Source organism: Crocodylus porosus, unplaced genomic scaffold (assembly GCF_001723895.1).
Source record: "Crocodylus porosus isolate Cpor-Errol unplaced genomic scaffold, CroPor_comp1, whole genome shotgun sequence".
Classification (NCBI taxonomy): domain Eukaryota; kingdom Metazoa; phylum Chordata; order Crocodylia; family Crocodylidae; genus Crocodylus; species Crocodylus porosus.
This window is the reverse complement of record NW_017728945.1, coordinates 1,398,294-1,415,465: the sequence shown is the minus strand read 5'-3', so window position 1 is coordinate 1,415,465 and position 17,172 is coordinate 1,398,294. Positions and strand designations below refer to the sequence as shown.

At 56.6% G+C, this 17,172-nt stretch overlaps 1 protein-coding gene across 2 annotated transcripts in view; it reads right to left on the bottom strand.

Annotated features, from left to right (window-relative positions):
- The window catches only part of AES (amino-terminal enhancer of split), a 7,301-nt gene extending 6,393 nt beyond the window's left edge, over positions 1–908 (bottom strand). For both annotated transcript variants that reach the window (XM_019550582.1, XM_019550583.1), the window contains exon 1: positions 828–908. In XM_019550582.1, the coding sequence (XP_019406127.1) occupies positions 828–893 (66 nt within the window). In that variant the 5' untranslated portion in view covers positions 894–908. The remainder of the gene's footprint in view (positions 1–827) is intronic.
- Between the last annotated feature and the right edge of the window lie 16,264 nt (positions 909–17,172).

Below are 17,172 nucleotides of genomic sequence, written 5' to 3'. Positions count from 1 at the left end.
GCTCTGCCGCCCCCGGCCTAGGCGCTCCTCAAGCCTAGCGAGCCCCTCGATCCTAAAGGCCTCCTAGCTCGGGGGGGGCGGGCATCAGCCCCTCCAAGCCCCCCAGCCAAGCCCGTCGCCAGCAGCCCCCTCCTCTGCGCGCTGCCAGGGGCAGAGCGGCCCCTGAGCGCCGGGCGCCGTCGGGCATCTCTTGCTGGAGTTGCCCTCGAGGCCGCGTGGCCCGCGCGTGGCGGCCCTGCGGGGTCCGGCTGCGGGCAGCTCTGAGGGCACGCCGTCTCGGGGTGAGAGGCCAGCAGGGATGGGACGTGGGGCCGAGGGCTCGGCGCCGTAATAGGAGCTGGGGCGTGGTGGCAGGGCTGTCACCTTGTGTGGCCTGGGCCCAGAGGAGGCGACTGGGGCAGGGAGTAAAGACCGGTCTCGTCCAGCAAGGGATGCTGCTTCTGCGGCACGTGGTGCTGGGGGGAAAGGGAGTCTTTGGCTTCAACTCTGCCCGCTGCTAGCCGGCCCCCGCGGCGTCGCAGAGCCGTCCTCCCCCGTGAGGCAGCGTTGCCCGGCTGGCTTTCCCATGCCCTCCGCCGCAGGAGCAGCATGTGCCGATCGGGCAGCGGTTTCGCTTCCCTTGACTTTGACTCAAGGACGCCGTTCTGTGTCTGAGAAGCAGCGGGCCTGGGGACGGCAGCGAAAGGGCGCGTGGCGCCTGGCGAAGCTCACTGCGTGGTCTCGGATCGGGCGCGGAGGATCCTGGTGTCTCGGAGGGGCAGGAGTCCTCAATCCTTCAACCTGAACCCAGGAGGAAGTGGGAGCAGGGAGCTGTAGCACTTTCCGACCGACTGGCCTGGGGGTGAAACATCCTGTGCTTGTGTGTGTGGCTCAAGGGCAGCGCCCAGCACCATCGCCCCATGTCGCCACGCTGCAGGATGCCTACCAGGCTGCGATCCAGGCCAGGAAGTCAACTGGGAAATGCACCTGATTTCTTTCCAAGACATCCGGTGGCAGATGAGACTGCTGATCCTGATGTAGGGTATTAAAGCAATTGGCATATACTAACAAGAAGCCAAATCCTTGTGATATAAGGAAGAGAGGCATGGGCAGAAGTGAGGGCTGTGTTAGGGTTTGCAAAAGGCTGGCTGTTTGCAGGGCTGGAAGTGGGGAAAGAACTGAAGGGCACCCAGTTAAAAATGCACGCAGACAGGCAGAAGGAATCAAAACTCGTGGTAGATGTGATAAAACCAACTAGATTTTTGCAAAAAATATTATTTGCAACCTGGGTACCTACAGACAGACAGGCAGGGCCAGGCGGCGGCAAAGCTTGCAGGACATGCAGCAGCATCAAAAATCAAGGTGAGATGGGACCTCAAGGGGTCACATCTAGCCCAACCCCCTGCTCCAAGCAGGACCAGCCCCAACTACATCGTCCCAACCAAGGCTTTGTCTACCCGGGTCTTAAACACCTCCAAGGATGGGGAGTCCACAGCCAGACACCATCATCTTTTGACCCCCCCAGGTGCCTCTGTGAGTGTTGCAGTGTCACCCGCACAATAACAACAGGGCGTTGTGCTTGGCACGAGCAGGAGGGACTCCCCGAATCCGTGGGCAGATGGGGCCGAGATGCACGTCTTCCACAAGGCCTTTGGCTCAGGATGCTGGACGGAGATGAACAGAATGGGAATGTCAGGGTCAAGCTGAACGCAGCGCAATCGCTGACGGCAGATTCAGAGAGACGAATGACTGCCCCGTGGTAACAGAGAAAATACCAAGGTTTGTTTCACGTAACAAAACCCATCCAGAGCCCACGTGGGGATGGTACGCAGCTGTACCAGGGCAAGGACACAGCCATTCACTCAGGTTGGAAACAGTGGAATGAAAGCCAACACCTACGCTTGCCTTGAAGAGCTGTCGACAAAGGCTTTGGCTTACATGGAAACGTTCCCTGGATGAAGGCAGAGCTTCATGCCTGAGCCTTTGACTGGAGATCGAGGGGTTCCAGCTCACTTCGAAGCTGAGACCTCACCTGCCTTCCTGACCGGTCCCCACCACCTATTTACTGCCCTGGAAGCAAGAGGGCTTCTCCAACAGTCTGGGGGGTGTTCGACCGGCTCCTGCATCTACCTGAATCCTCCAGAGAATTCATGTTCTAGGCAGAGCCCTGGTACCACTGGGAAACGAAGGAAGAACTAAACCTGGCCGGGCATTAAAAATAGATGTTGAGTGCAGTAGATGATACAGGGTACAAATACAGTTGGGTATTTTGAGTGCCGAATTCTCTCCTCACCACTGAATGGAAGTTGTGAGTGGCCTTGAAATACAGCACAGCAAGAAACCACGGCTCCCCAGGTAGCTTGGGGCGTGTTACACAGGTGAGAGATGGGCGCAGGATGAACGCTGACTGATGCTTTTGCTAACACTTGGGCTCTGCCCTCTGCCAGGACCAGGCCAAGGCCCTAGATCCAAACTGTACCAAGACCCTAGATCCAAGCTATGCCAAGACAAGATCCAAACTGCGCCAGGATTTTAGGTCCAAGCTACATCAAGATCCAAGATCGAAACTGCGCCAAGACCCTAGATCCGAACTATCCCAGGGAAATTCCAATCCAGAGGCATATTGTGGCTCCACCTTTGCAAGGGGAGTTGTACCACTGATTTCCTAGCACGTCCTCAGGCATGCAGAGCTAAGCATGTGCCTTCACGTCAGCAGGATCAGGTTCTTTGCATCCCTCCTGTGACTCAGGGACACAGGCCAAGAATAACAAGCACAATACAAAGAGTGTGTGCATGGGTGTGTGTGTGGAGGGTGGGGGAAGAGCTCTTACCCATTTCAGACGCTTGATGCATTGTCTTGGAAAACCAGTGCCTTTTCTGATTCCAGGAAAGCTCCCAGGGCTGCAGTGAAGGGACTAGGCCATTGCCGTATTTATTTCTAAAGAGCAAATCTAGAGGGCTGAGGTCTTGTGGCACCGACTGTGCCGTCCTGGAGTGTCTTCTCGGGCACAGCCATGTTAATGAACATTGTGACAGCCCTGCAGCAAAGATTATTAATCATGTTGGGAGACCTCACATCTTGGCAGCCTCGCTCCTGTGAGAGTTATAAAACTGACTGCCACCAATAGTCACAGATCGCTTATCCCCGTTTTACAGAAGGGCAAACCGAGGCAGATCTGGAGTCTGGGCTCAGTACAGGAGGGACTAGGTGAAATGGCATGGCCTGTGTGATGCAGGAGATCAGAGAGGTGAGTTACTGGGTGGCATCTGGCCTTAAAAGAATCTGTATGTGCTCAGGTGACAGCTCCTGACCCAGCTCTTGTGTTGCACCCACAGGTGCCACATGAACAGCAGATCCAGCTGGACTCTGCCAACCTGCCCAGGCCACAGCCAACCCACCCAGTGACCCTCTCGTCTGGTTGGAAGGGCCCCTGCGTGCCTGGTACTCAGTATAAACTGCTCCCTCTTTGTCCTCCAGATTCACCTGCAGTTTGGAATAATCACTGATTTATTTTACTGCCGTGCACGGGGCAGTGGGGAGGGAAGGCTGCACGCAGCTGAGATGAGAGCACAAGGAGCGTCCATCTCTGGATTGCTTAGAGTCCCTGCTCCTGGTGTCAGGAGCTGTGCAGACACCTGGTAAGAGAGGGAGATCCCCTGTATCAGCCAGGCAGAAAAGGGAAGGGTTATGGAGCATGGACGCCCACAGAGGTGCAGTGACTCACCCAAGACTAACCCAGGGAGTCTGTTGCAGAGCTAGGAATGCATGTTGTTACCCACTAGTTGCCAACGTGACATGTCCTGCATCTCCATTGGCTCAGGTAGGCTCTGCCCATCATTACCTCCACCCAGGATTGGCTCGCTCGCACCCGAATTGCTGAGCTGGGTGTTTTATGCATTGCATTGGCACCCTCCACCCATGCGCTCAGGCAAGGCGCCCAGCGGAGAGCCTGGCCCTGCTCTCCATATTGTTCTCCTCCGTGCCGCTTGGGTCTGGCTAGGGTAACTGTGTCCAGCACGTGTTGAGGGAGGCCGTTGTTTCCTTTTCCAGGCCCATGGGCTCTGCGTGAACCGAGCCTGTGTCACATCTTGCAGGGGCGAGAGGCCGACTTCAGCCTCTCCGGGTCCTTGCATTCAGCCGGTGGAAGACGGCATGTGCAATGTCAAGGGAAGCTGATCTTCCCAGCCTGGACAGGCCCCTGCTCAGCCAACCTGGCAGGGGGCTTTGCACGCACGGCTCGGGCCCATTGAGCATCGTTGTATTTTATGGTAGCATCAAGAAGCCCCACCGTGCTGAGTGTCCTACAGAGATCTTCCCTGGGAAGCAGCAGCGATATGGACCCAAGGCCTCAGGGCCGAGACTGGCATAGCTTGGTTGCGTCTTGTGACTTGATCTACAGCAGCTCTTTTCCCCACCAGCCTCGTGGCAGGCTCTCCTGCTCCCCCCACAGTGAAGGGTTAACGTGCGCCCGGCTCCCTCCTCCTTCCTCGGAGGAGCGCTGGAACAAAGCTGCCAAAAATAAGTCTGGTTAATGAAGAGCCTTTGTAAATTATTCAGCTTTTCTATCCCACTCAGGCAGGCTCTGGTGCAGGGAGACGGTGGAAGCGGGCTTCTTCCTCTGGAGTGCCAGGTGCTGCGGGGAAGGCAAAGAGGTGGCAGTCCCTGCAAGGCCCCCATGTCCCTGGAAAGGGCAGGAGCAGGCAGTTGTTTCCTCTCCTGGGCTTTCCTAGGCCGCCTGCCCGCCGCATCCCAGCCCCGAGCTGCACCCAGCACCGCCAGACAACCAAGTTCAGTCTCTACGGCTTGTTCTGTGGCTTGGTGGGATGTGGGCTTCTGCCCCTGGGGATGGAGCTGAGGCCTGTCAGACCGTCCGCGTTCACCACTACGATCTTGGCTGCGATCTTAGCTCCTCGCTAGTCTCCTCTATGCCGACATTCAGCCTCATCCTCCTCTAGGCCGAGCCCCCCCCGCGCCAAGCCCCAGGCCTCCAGACTCTCCTCTCCTCCCCACCCCACAATCCATTTCCCCCCTTGATCATCTTCAACCCCTTGCGTGTGCCTGGGGCAGAGGCTGTGGCTCCCCCAGCTCTGCAGCTTGACTCCCAGCCAAGCTGGGCAGAGCTGCCGCAGGCTTTGCCTTCCCGCCAGGGCTGGCTGGGATGCTGCTGACCTTGGCAGCTGGAACGCAGCGGCCCGAGTCTGGAGCGAAGTCCCCCATTGACTCGAATGGGGAATCACATGGCTCGCAGCACTTTGAAGCAGCAGGGGTTAATATCCGGTGTTTCGCTTCCATCTCACAGGCCTATATTTAGGTGCCTTTCTTTCCTTCTGGGTTAGCTTCCTCTCCCCCCGCCCCCCCTTTTCCCTCCTGATCTAATCTTTGCCTCCTCGGTGTCAGCGATTTTCTCTATCAGGCAGAGGACTTTGTGCTGGGCGGGGGCCGGGCAGCACTTGGTGAAGGAGGATCAATGGCAGGGAAGGGATTTGGGCACCTGGCTGCATTTCATAGTCATGGCTTCAGGGGGCTGAGGCATTGGGAGGGTGGAATCACTCTGCTGTCACTGGGGGCAGCTCTCTAGCCTCCCCAAATGCAAAAGCAGAGCTGTTCCCCCCAGCCCCCCAACCACGCACAGACTCATCCATAACTCCCCTGTCTCTAGACCCGTGCCCCGACAACCTGGGCACCCCCTTCTTGGGACCGGCAGGGATGTGACTTCTACCCCCCACGCTCCCACTCCGCTGAGCAGCAGGGGAAGCTCCGACTCCGGGACAGACTTCGAGCCAGTCGGAGCAAAGTGGCCACCCTCGCAGCACTGCTCAAGTTGCTTCACTACTTTGTGCCTCAGTTTCCCTATCCCGCAGGGCACTGGTCTGCGGCCCCTCTGATGGGGGGGCTTTGCTCTGTCTATAAGGCAGCTGCCTCTGGGGTGGGGGGAGTGTCAAGCAGCACAAGGCACAATGGGGCCAGGCCGTTGCTCAGAGTCCGTGGAGGGGGTGAAAGTCCAGCTGGGGCTCCGGGGAGGGCTGCCCAGAGGAAGCTCCATGACCTGGCTTTATGCTCCTAGGTGCGCGGCAGGTGCTGAATCGGCCTCAGCAGGGCGGGAGCCGGGGAATGCGGGGACTCCGCTGCCAGGAGGGCCCTGATCTCTCTCGCGGCCTCCAAGTGATGCTCCAAGGCGCCCTGGCAGGAAGACGGAGCGGCCCCCTTCCCGCGCAGTCGCGGCCAGGACACCTGGGTTCTGCGCCTGGGGCGGCCGGTCCAGCCACTTCACCGCTCCTTGGGCCTCCGCAGAACAATGCTGGAAAGGCTCTCGGCGGAGGGGGATGAGGGTCTAATTCATCGCTAGGCGAGCGGCATCTCTAGAGCCGTGGGAAGGCGGCATGGGGAGAGTGCCCCTTTCAGATCCCCCCCACCCCTGCCAGGGAGAGGACCTGCTCCCTGCCTGGCCACGACACAGGGAGCACGGCCGCCCTTGAAACCCAAGGCCTGGCTGTCAGCGCCTCCGGCTGCCTTATCACTGGGATTATCGGCTTTTTATATTAAACTTTCCCCAGATAGTGTAACAGCATCGACTGCATGCTTGGCAGAGGCCTGTCAGGCCACACATTGATTTATAAACAGCCTGTCTCCACCATCTCGCAGCCTCTCGCACACACAGGCTGCTATTTCCCCCCACACCCAGCCATCGCTTTCATTAAAATCAAACCTTGCCGCCGCCTTGCGCAGCAAAGAGGAACCCCCACCATTAGCCCCTGACAGGAAACAAATGGTCTCCGAGAGCGCGGGAGGACTGGGCCTCCTGCCACGGCCGCCTTCCCCGCTGTTTCGCAGCGCGCTGCTGAAAGGCCGCCGCGTTCCCACCCCAGAGGTGGCTGCATTCGCGGGACGAGGGAAGGGCTTCCTGGACGCAGACGGTCTGTGCGGGAGGAGAGTCGGGCCCTTCTGGAGCACTGGGCCGCTCGCTCCATGCTGCCAAGGCCCGCGTCCTGTGCATGACACTTGATCGCTGGAAAAATCCTGCCTGTAGTCACATACCAGATGCACCTTTCCCCCCTAAAATTAGCAGCTGAAAACTGGGCCACGCATCTTAAACCAGGAAAGTGATTCTGGGTGGTTTGATCGAAAAGGGAAATGCTTTTTTTTTTTTCCCTTCTTCATTCTGAGTTCCTAAAACATGGTGTGTGTCTTGGGGGGTTGGGGTTGGTGCACAGATAAATATGGGACTCCCTCTGTCGCTGAGGCTGTGGACACATTACTGGCCACGTCACTCCCTTTGCAAGCCAAGGGGACCAGGAGAATCTCATTTGAAGCGGAGAAGTTGGGGAGCCCTGGCAGCCAGTGGGGAGCTGCTGGTCCAGATTTAGTTGAGGGGTGAGGGGGGATGAGCTTGCAGGCACCGCTGGCTCCATGCACCCCCCGCCCCTGGTGGCTATGTAGCCCCCACCAGACCAACTACTGCCTGCAGAGGGGCAGGAAAAACATGTCCCCTCTAAACAGGTTATTCCAGCATGGCCTATTATCAGATTTCTCGCAACTTCCTCTGAACATCTGGGCCGCCGTCAGAGACAGGATATTGGACGAGATGGATTGTCGGTCTGATCCGCTGTGGCAAGTCCTCTTTCCTTCCACACGCACGCGCCCCCTCCCTCCCCCTCCCCGGAGCCGCTAAGACTCTGCCTCTAGTATCTTGATTGCAAAACCAGATTGTTAAAAAAAAAAACAAAATTGCTCCCCCCAGCAGATCCAAACATGCTCCCCCCAGAAGGAAAAGGCCAGGCGACTCTGCTGCTTCTTGGCTCTGCTTCTTGGCTTTTCCCGGGACGAAGCCAACAGTGGCGTTTTGAGGTTGCGATTGAATGCAAGCCACAATGCCCCACGGTTGAGCTGCCCCCAGCCCAACTCTTGCAAGAGGTACGGTCTGCTGAGTCCACCGGCAGGCAGCGTCTCCCCGGCTCTGACCGGACTCGGCAGGGACTGGGCTTCCAAGGTGAAGGCTGGTCTGTTTTCTCCCCCTCCCTCACCATCAGCTAGGGTAACGCAACATCCCAAGTCCCAGCAGCTGGACACACCATGTACCTTGTGGAAACAGGGTCAGATGCCCTCCTGCAGAATCACCCATCCCTTCTGCTGGAGAACAACACACTGCGTCTGCTGGAGGAGACTCTCCCCTAGCAGTTAGCAGTGCGGGGCCCATGACACGCGATAGAGATGGTCCAGTGCCTGCTGGTAGACAGCCGTGGTGCTCCGTGCCAGCTAGCCAGTTTGTCACCCAGCTTCCTCCCCGTCGGAGGCCTGCGGCGACGGGCCATCTCTGCACGGCTCGGGGCCCTCCAGTGCTAGAGGCATGGGGCGCTATTAGCAGTTACTTTATAAACCAGTTGTGCTCAACCTATCCAGCCCCGTGGGCCGGATGAGTGGCGCACGATCCACCGTGGGCTGGATCCGTGCAGGGTTGGGTGCGATCTCCCGTGCAGAAGCTGGCAGAGGCCGTCAAGCCTCCCCACCTATGGGCCGGATGACACAGCTCCGTGGGCTGGATCTGGCCTGTGGGCCATGGGCTGAGCACCCCTGCTAATAAAGCAAAGACTTTTGGCTGTTCAACATGAACCCCCACAAGGGCAATCGGAAATGGGCCACTCCAGCATGCACAGTTTGCCCCTGGGAACACAACCCCCAGCACGGAGGAGCCTGCCTGGGGAGGTGAGGGTGGGAGAGGGTTGGTCCCCCCCACCGTCCCTTCTCTGATTCCCCCTCATCAATGACTTGGAATAACCCCACAACTCTCTGGGGAAGCCTCTCTCCCGGCTCCCCTTGCAGTGCTGCGCGTGCAGGGTGATTAAGGGGTAATTATCTCCCAGTTAGGCACTAAGGTGCAAGGAACATTTCACACTCCTTGCAGGAAGCGGAGAGAGGCTTTGCAGCCGAACCTGCAGGGATCGAGCTGTGCCAGCCCCAGCCGAGGCTCCCCCGTTGCCAGCCGGGCCTGGCACGGCCAGACAGGGACCCGGGCCAAGATGCTAGCAGCACCACTGAGGTGCTTAACAGGGAACAAACAGTGGCCAGGAGAGATAACAGCGCAGAGAAGGTCTAGCCGAATCACACTGAGCCCTCGACCACAGAGAGGCCGTGTGCGACGATGAATTCCCACGAGCAGCTATTTAAACACACGTTACCCAGAGGAAACCCAGGCAGGCGTGATCTCCGCAGAGAGGAGGCCAAGGCGGTGGTAGTAACAGGGAGAAGGAAGCAAGCTGCCAACCCCTCACTCGCTGCATGAAGACGGGAGGTCAGCGCCCTCCTCTGTGCCTCAGTTTCCCCATGGGAGGAATGAGACTGAGAGGCTGCGACGGGATCGTACCGTCTGACCCCCTCTCCCCACAAGGCTGAGGGCGTCATGCAGCGAGTCCCACGGCAAAGCCTAAGCCCCTGCTCTGTGCCCCTCAGCTGCCTTTCGGCCTAGTGTTGAGCCTCACGCCCTTGCCAAGCAGGGTGCAATTTATCGGTGGGGAAACCGAGGCTGGGGGGAAGGGAAATGCCTTTGTTCAATGTTACCCGGTCCATACTGGGATAACTGTGGTGAGGAGGGGGCTGGAGGTTTCCAGTTCATCCCCTATGCCAGCACATCCCTTAGTGTGGATGGAGTTTGTCTGCATAAAGGGACCCCTGGGTTCTCACGTGATACTAGCTATTGGAGGAAAGTGTTAATGAGCTGCAGGGATGAACTTCACCTCCCTACACCTGTGCTGCAAGGAGGACTTAAAAGCAGGGAGCTCAGCTCAGGGCTAGGGGTCTCTTGGCTTGGTTTTGGGTGCTGGTGCTCTGTCCAGGGCATGGCTGGGTTGAGCCAGCTCCTAGGTGGGACTTGGGGAAGTTGAGGCACAGCTGCTGCAGGGTGCTGTGAGGATGTGCATGGGGCTGGTTTGCCAGCCAAGCAGTCCCTCAGGCCAGGTGCCCATGCAGGGGGTGAGATGGCTTCAGCTAGGCTAGCATGGCCCAGGCCTTCCTGGCACTTGAGGCTGCCTTCTTGGATGGCAGGTATCCGGGGACCCCCAGCCTGCACCCAGGACCCTTGTGTCCAACTGGAGCCCCTGAAAGGTGGTAGGTTCCCTGCTCCACTGGGGATCTGTGCCCCTCATGGGTCATCCTCGCTGTTACACAGGGCTCTTATTCTTGATGTCAAATCCACCCGGCTCCCAGGCCCAGCTGTGGGCTCTTCTCAACGCTTGAGATATAAGAGGCATCCAGCTCTACCTTCTCCCCACATCCAATGCAGCCTGGCTGGGGCAAAGACACGAGCCCTTGGTGGCTCAGGGAGGGCCCAGGACTCTGGGTGCTGATTTCCCCACCCCCAGCTGCTGGACAACAGTGCGTGGTTGTCCCACTGCAGGGCACAAGGCCATGCCATGCTGGGTGCCTTGGTCTTTACCAAGGAGTGTGCATCTGCCAGGGCAGGGGAAAATCCCCTTGCTTCTTGTGGGGTTGAAATGCAGACCCCAGGACCAGCGTCTGCAAAGGGCTCAGCGCTGCAATGCATGCCCTTTGCACGCTGTAATTGTTGCCTATATATAGATCCCCTGGGTGTCGAGAGCTGTGTCAGGGAGAAACATGCAGCTGGCTGGCAGCAGGTGGGAGCGATGGTGGGGAGAGTGCCAGGGAGACCTGGGCTAAGAAAGGGAGCGCTGGGGAGGAGCACGGGGATGAAGGAGCGACTTGCCAGGGAGCTCGAGGCTTGATGGTCTAAAACTCTACCCCTGCCTCAACACCTGCACAAATGGGCATCACGGTCACAGCAGAACGGGCGATAATCTCTGTCCTGGTGCCAGCGGCTCGTCCAGAGATGCTGAGCCCAAGCTGCCGAAAGCCCGGAGGAGAAGGGCCAAGACTTTGAACTGGGCTCTGGCTTGGTATTAAGTAGAGAGAGCTAAGTGGTCTGAAGTCAAGCAGAAAGCCGGGTAGGTTTGCCCCTTTATAGACTATAAATCGGAGAGGTATAGCATGAGCGTTCAGGAGCCTTGGCTCGCTTCCTCAGATGCTGGCTCGAAGCGCCGGAGAACCCTTCCTTCTCCCGCAGCCCAAAGGCAGCGCTTTATCCCCCCGCCCCGGGTCAGTGGGGAGCTGGTTTCTGAGCAGGGGAGGGCTGTCATTTTCCGGCGCGGGGGGTGGGAAATGCAGGGCCTTTGATTCCTGCCTCCATCTCGCCGCAGCTCCTGTGACCAACATGTTTTTCCCCTTCACAAAAACGCGAGTGAATGAAAAACCTGTTTTCAATTAAAGCCGGGAGATGCTGATTTTAAAAACACGGTTTGCGTCTAAAGCGTCTCTCCCAGCGCCCTCCCTCTTTCCTCTCCCCCGCCCCCCAGTCTTGCCCCATGCTTGTCCCTCTCGCTCCCGCGTTTGGGGCTGGCACATCTGGCGGTGAAGCCCTGTGCCACGGTCCTTGGCTCCCATGGGACCGTTCTGGGGGGGAGTGGGCCAGGCTGGGATCTGTCCATCCACATCCAGTTCACAGCAACCTCCCTCTGGGCCTCGCACGTCTGCTGTCTACATGTCGGCTGAAGGGCTGTTTCTGCGGTGGTGGAAATGTCTCATCCTGGTTCTGTGCCAGAGGCTACTTCCCTTGATCCTAAGCTGTGTCTCCTGCTGGTCTCTGGTTAGGACTGATCACAGCCTGCGGTGGTGTTTAAAATGATTTCCCCAGCAGACGCAGTGTGATGGCAGTGGCTAACTGCAGGTGCGGCAGGCGACGCGTGGAGCAGGGGCTGAGGCGTTGAGACTCGCTGGAGGAACGTTTGCCGCTTAAAACTTTATTTTAAATGGAAATCAGCAAGCCGTGGGGGCCCGGATCAAAGCCCTGCTTCCCCCTTTAATGGCGCCCTGCGGTTCAGCCCAGCCCAGCAGGCAGCGACGTGCTGACATGGAATTCAAAGGGATCTCGGTGCAGACAGCCGGGTCATGGGGTTTGGATGCCATGGGCCGGGGAAAATGATGAGGCTGCTGATGGCTGTAGGTGCTCGGTGGCGCAGGCTCCCTGCTGCCGTTTCTGGTGCCAGCGCTGTGCTCTGCCCTCCGCAGCAAGGCAAGGAGACATCCCCTGCGAGGGAGGCTGATGTGCTCTAGGAGCTGCCAGGCTGAGTGAGGCATTGGGTTCCTCCTGGGGTCGTCGCCTGTCTCCAAAACCAGGAGAGAGCTGTGTAAATCTGCCCTGTAGCAGGTGGGTATGGGGCAGGCTCATGCTCTGGGACATGTCTGCTACTGGAAGTCAGGGGGTTGCTTGTAAGCATGGGGATTGCATGTTCTCCCACCTCCCGAGACAGAATAAGGGGCTCACGATGGAGATCTGGGGCAGTGGCAGGAATGAGCGTGCTGAGAGATTTAACCACCAGGACAAGCTCTCTCTAGGTGTACTCAGACCCTCAGCAGGCCCTCGCAGAGCCCTGGGCAAGCGCCTGCCCCTCCTGTCAGCCTCCCTGAGGCCTGCTCTGTGCAGAGTTGGCGTCTTGTGGGGGCAGCTGGGTTGGAAGTAAGTTGCCCTCTGGGTGCATCAGAGGTGCCTATGAGCAATGCATGGCTACTAGCACCCGCTCTTTGTGCACTCCTCCAGCTGGGTGAAGGGAAACGAGGCCAGTTAATGGAGAAAGAGAGCATTGCCTGGTGATCAGAGCAGGAGTGGGGAGCTGGGGGTCTCCCCCCAGCTCTGCTGCCGTCCTTGACTGGGCTGGGATCTGCCTGTTTAGCCGTCATCCTTCTTGCAGGCGGGATAATGTAGCTGGCGGGGGCACGGGGGAGCAGCGCAGCTGGCGCCGGTGGAAGGACAGGGGTGTCGGGATCCTCACTGGAGAGAGGCTGGGATGGCAGAAAGGCCATTTTATTTCCATTCCTAGAAAGCCTCTCCCTGTGATGGAACCGATGAGGCTGTCGGCACCGCTGGTCACTCAGCTGCGCAGCAACACCGCCCTCTGCCGAGAGCAAGCCAGAGCCGCACACGGGGATGGTGCCCACAACCCCTCCACGACTGGCACCAGGGAACTCTCCCTGGGCCAGCCCCGCTGCAGCCTCCTGCCTGGGGCTGGGAGCACGAGCCTGCCCCCAAACTGCTCCCCTCGTCCCTGTCTCCATCCCCTTTGCGGCCACCTTTCCCCGCCCTGCTCTTGTCCAGATATGCCAAGGGCTGCCTGCCTCCAGACCTGCTGCCCTTCCACCTGTACAATGAGGGTGGGGGTCTAATCACTGCCATGGGCCCCCTCGTTGTGCTCGGAGCTGTACAAATTGGCCTTCCCCAAACCCTGCAATTGCAGTTAAGCTCTGCATATGTGTTTTGGAGTGACACCGGGGTATCGGTTGTAGCCGTGTTGGTCTAAGGACACAGGCAGACATGGGTAAATCAGATGTCTTTTTATTAGACCAACTTAAATCGTTGGAAAAATTCTTTGCGGGCTTTTGGGTACAAAAGCTTGGAGTGACACCAGTTTGCAGAGGCAGGGTAGTTCAGTGGTTGCACCACAAAACTAGAAGATTTTCTCTCCGTGTTTCTCTTCCTTTTGCGTATTTTCGACTGAGCTATCTAGGGGCTGGGAACGTGCGCGGGTCCGTGTACAAGGTTCTTCGGGTAAATCTGATATCTTTTATTCGACCAACTAAAATAGTTGGAAAAATTCTTGGCAAGCTTTTGGGTTTAAATACCCTTCGCCAGGCTGAGGAAGCATCTGCAGTTGGTGTGTGCTTTTCTACACTCCTGTGTCCGTGTACGTGTCAGGTGCTGTACATTGGGAACTTTATCTCAGCTGGGCTTTTAAGGAGCTGCACTAAAAGAACGGACCTAGGATCTCATCTAAGGGATGTCTGGAAAGGAGAGGCTTCACATCAGCTCAGGAGAATAAATCAGATGTTCACGGCAGCAGCCGTATTTCTGCCAGCAGGCGGGTATCTCCCTTGATAGGCTGTTGCTGACAAAGGCCTAGTGCTGATAACGTACCAGCTGTCTCAACTTTGTCTCCCACCCCCCCTTTCTCCTTCAAGGCCTTTTCTTCTCCCCTCGTGATCCCGCTTGTTCTGGCCTTTCTGCACGTTTCAAGCGATTGTCTCTCTTTCCGGTCTCCAGGCTGCTTTTCCCTGTAGCTTCGCCTTGAGCGGCTCCTGCTTATCAGATGAGATGCGAAGCCCTGCTCCCGATTTGTGCACAGCTTTGATCCCGTGACACTCTCTGGTGAGCGTTTACCGCAGAGGAGTCAGGACACCTTCTTTCTCTCTCTCTGCTCCTGTGACTCACCTGCTCACAAGTCCCAGGTGGACACTGAGCAGCAAAACCCCCACTGTCGTCCAAGCTACGTAGACGGGACTGTAATTCTGACTAGCAACAGGCACGTCTGTGCGGCTGAGCAGAGGGGCGTTGTTGGGAAGGTGGTGGGGAGGGGTTTCCAATGGATCTCAAAGCAAGTTCAATGTAATGCAGCATTTTTAATGCACTCGGTTTACCAAGGTACAGGGAAATAGCTGCTTTAGTTATAAGTCTGTGGGGGAGATAAAGACGGACCCCAGGAGTCCTGGCCTAGCAGAGCACCTAACCTTGTGTGTAACCCCTAGTATGGGCCTAAATCGCACTGATTTCAGCACCTACATGAGTGCTTCCATGGGCTGGAGCCTCTGAGGATGCCTGCACTGGGGTGCCTTGCTTGCTGCCTCTGCTCTGCATGTCCACTGTAGGAGCCAGGCAGTGAAAGCACCCTTGGTGCAGAGCCCTGAAGCTGCATTTTGGGTGTGCTCAGTGGTGGCACATCCTTTGTGGGGTTGATCCCCTTGGTGGCACAGCTGAACTGCCATGGGGTAGATGCCCTCTGTGCCTAGGCCATTAGTCTCTACTCTCTTGTGGGTTTTTTCCTGGCCGAGCTGGAAGTGGCTGTGGTACACTGCATCTCTTGCTTTTAAACCAGTGGTTTTCAACCATTTGGACTCCAGGTCCTCCCTTTGGAAATGCCAGCTCTTAGCTCTCACCCCTTTCTTGACTATGAGAAAAAGAATAACAGCACTTTTTCTGTTGCAAAAAACTCAGTAAGCCTGCAACAGATCAGACACTCTGGATTTCCTATTGGGTTTACTTTGTCAAGTAGGTAAGCGTTTGCCCACCTAGCAGTGCTAATGTTGCATGGCACCCTTAAAAGGGTCTCACAAGCACATCAGGGTTGAGAATTGGGGCTTTTAAAACAGCAACATGATCTGTGAAGACTGTGGGGTAGCTGGTTACCTGAAGTTGCTGCCCCTAAGGAGTTAAGTCTGCAATGATTCTTCCTAAAAAGAAAGAGATAACGATAAAGGCAGGGAGAAAGCAGAGACAGTACTGTGAGGGCTTGGCTATCCCGCCTGAGACCTTCATATCTTGATGACCAGCGGGTACCTTCTACAAGGAAAAGTAAACCATTTTCAGTCTAGGCCTTTAGATATGGTGTTCTCTTGGGACTGAGGGGAGAGAGCATTGTGCCTCTGTTCTAATTAGCTGTTGAGATATGGGTTGTGAAGACAACTGCTCTGAATTTGCCCACACATTCAAGATTGCATGCAGTAGACCAGCACTTATCTACAGGGAACGTCCCTAGAGATCACACACCTAAAATGCTTCACTGGCTTTGTTGGAGCTTTTTGTTTCAGCCACCTTTTCAACCCCCACCCCGGTCTGCACAGTAATGTGGAAGAACCTGTTGCCATTCATTATATCCCCTGCTTGGCATTTCTGCCCATGCTTTGGGGAAAGCACAAGAGCTGAGAGAGCGCTCCACTGGTGCCCGCTAGCAATCAGAAGCCCGGAGGGCAGGAGATGAAGTGAAGGAGGTTCATAGCTGGTGGCATTAGCTGATGGCACCACTTGGCGATGAGCTGGGGGAAGACCACACAAAACTGGGGGAGACAGGAAAGTCTGATCTGAAGGATGGGGGAGCAGCGGTAGAAAAATTCTGGAGGGAAAAAAAGAAACTGAAGCTTGAAAAGTTGGAAAAATATTGAGGGAGCTAGCAGAAGAGGGACCAAAAATAGCAGGGCTGCTGTCTAACCTGTCTGCAGCACAGCTCTGCCAAGAGGTCATGACTTGCTGCTACGCTAGGTGCTGTACATACGCATGGGAGATCCTGTTCCAAACCAGCTGACAGTCTAAACGGAGGAGATGAATGAGGGGAGGAAGAAGCAGGAAAGGAAACTTGGGTCACGTATGAGGTCAACAGCAGAGGTGTGAATAGCTCTGGATTTCTAATTCTGTGCCCCCTGAGACAATGCTCCCTGATGAGAGGGAAGGTTAGGAAAGCCCCAAAAGAAGAATCCAGGCTGGTCTGTGTCAGCACCAGAAGCAAATGGCTTGGACAAATGCAAATCTTTTATAACTTTCTTCTCCCGAAGGAGTTCAGGTTGCAGACAGTTCTTGGGTTGCCATCCTCTGAACTTTGCATTTGGGACCCACACGTGGGTGGGGAATCATGAGAATGATTGCACTTGGACTTTAGCATCAAAGCAACACAGGAACTTTAATTACCCAGTTCTTACAAGAGGTGTCCAAGACTAAACTCCCCCACAACTCCAATTTACAGTCAAGGGAGGTGCAAAATAGTTAAGAGTTGCTCAAGGTCAAAGAAGAGCAGCGTTGGGGGTGGAAGTTGAACTTGGGACTTCTCGCCCCACTTATGTGCTTAGTCTACGAGCTCCTGCTGTGCTACAGCGATGCGGTGAACTCTGGGGGAAGTTCTGCAGGCCAAAAGGCAGTTCTTAAATCTTCTAGCCGGCCCCTGCCTCTGACCCATGGCTGCCCACAGAACTGTCCCCAGTTGCAACAGAAGGATGGTGCATCAGGCACCAAGCTTATCCCAGGCAGGATGACACTCTTGTCTCTGCTGTGTAGGCAGAAAGGAGGCTTCCCCTCCTAAATGACCGTCCAAGTAAGAGCCTCAGCTGCTGGGGCAGGGAGTGCCATGGTGGCTGTCCAGATGATGGAGTGAATGTTGAGGACACAAGGCAAAGCTGCTGGGACCAAGGAGTGACCACTGATAATGGAGAATTATGGACTCAGCAGTTGGAAGAGGCAAATTTTTGGACCTAGGCAGACTGTGGGACCTCTCACTCACAAGTATCTCCTCTACTTCTGCTTGAATTGGAAACTAGCAGTTTCCAACTAGGCATCGACAAAAGTGACAGCTGGCACTGGAGAGTAACACAGTGAT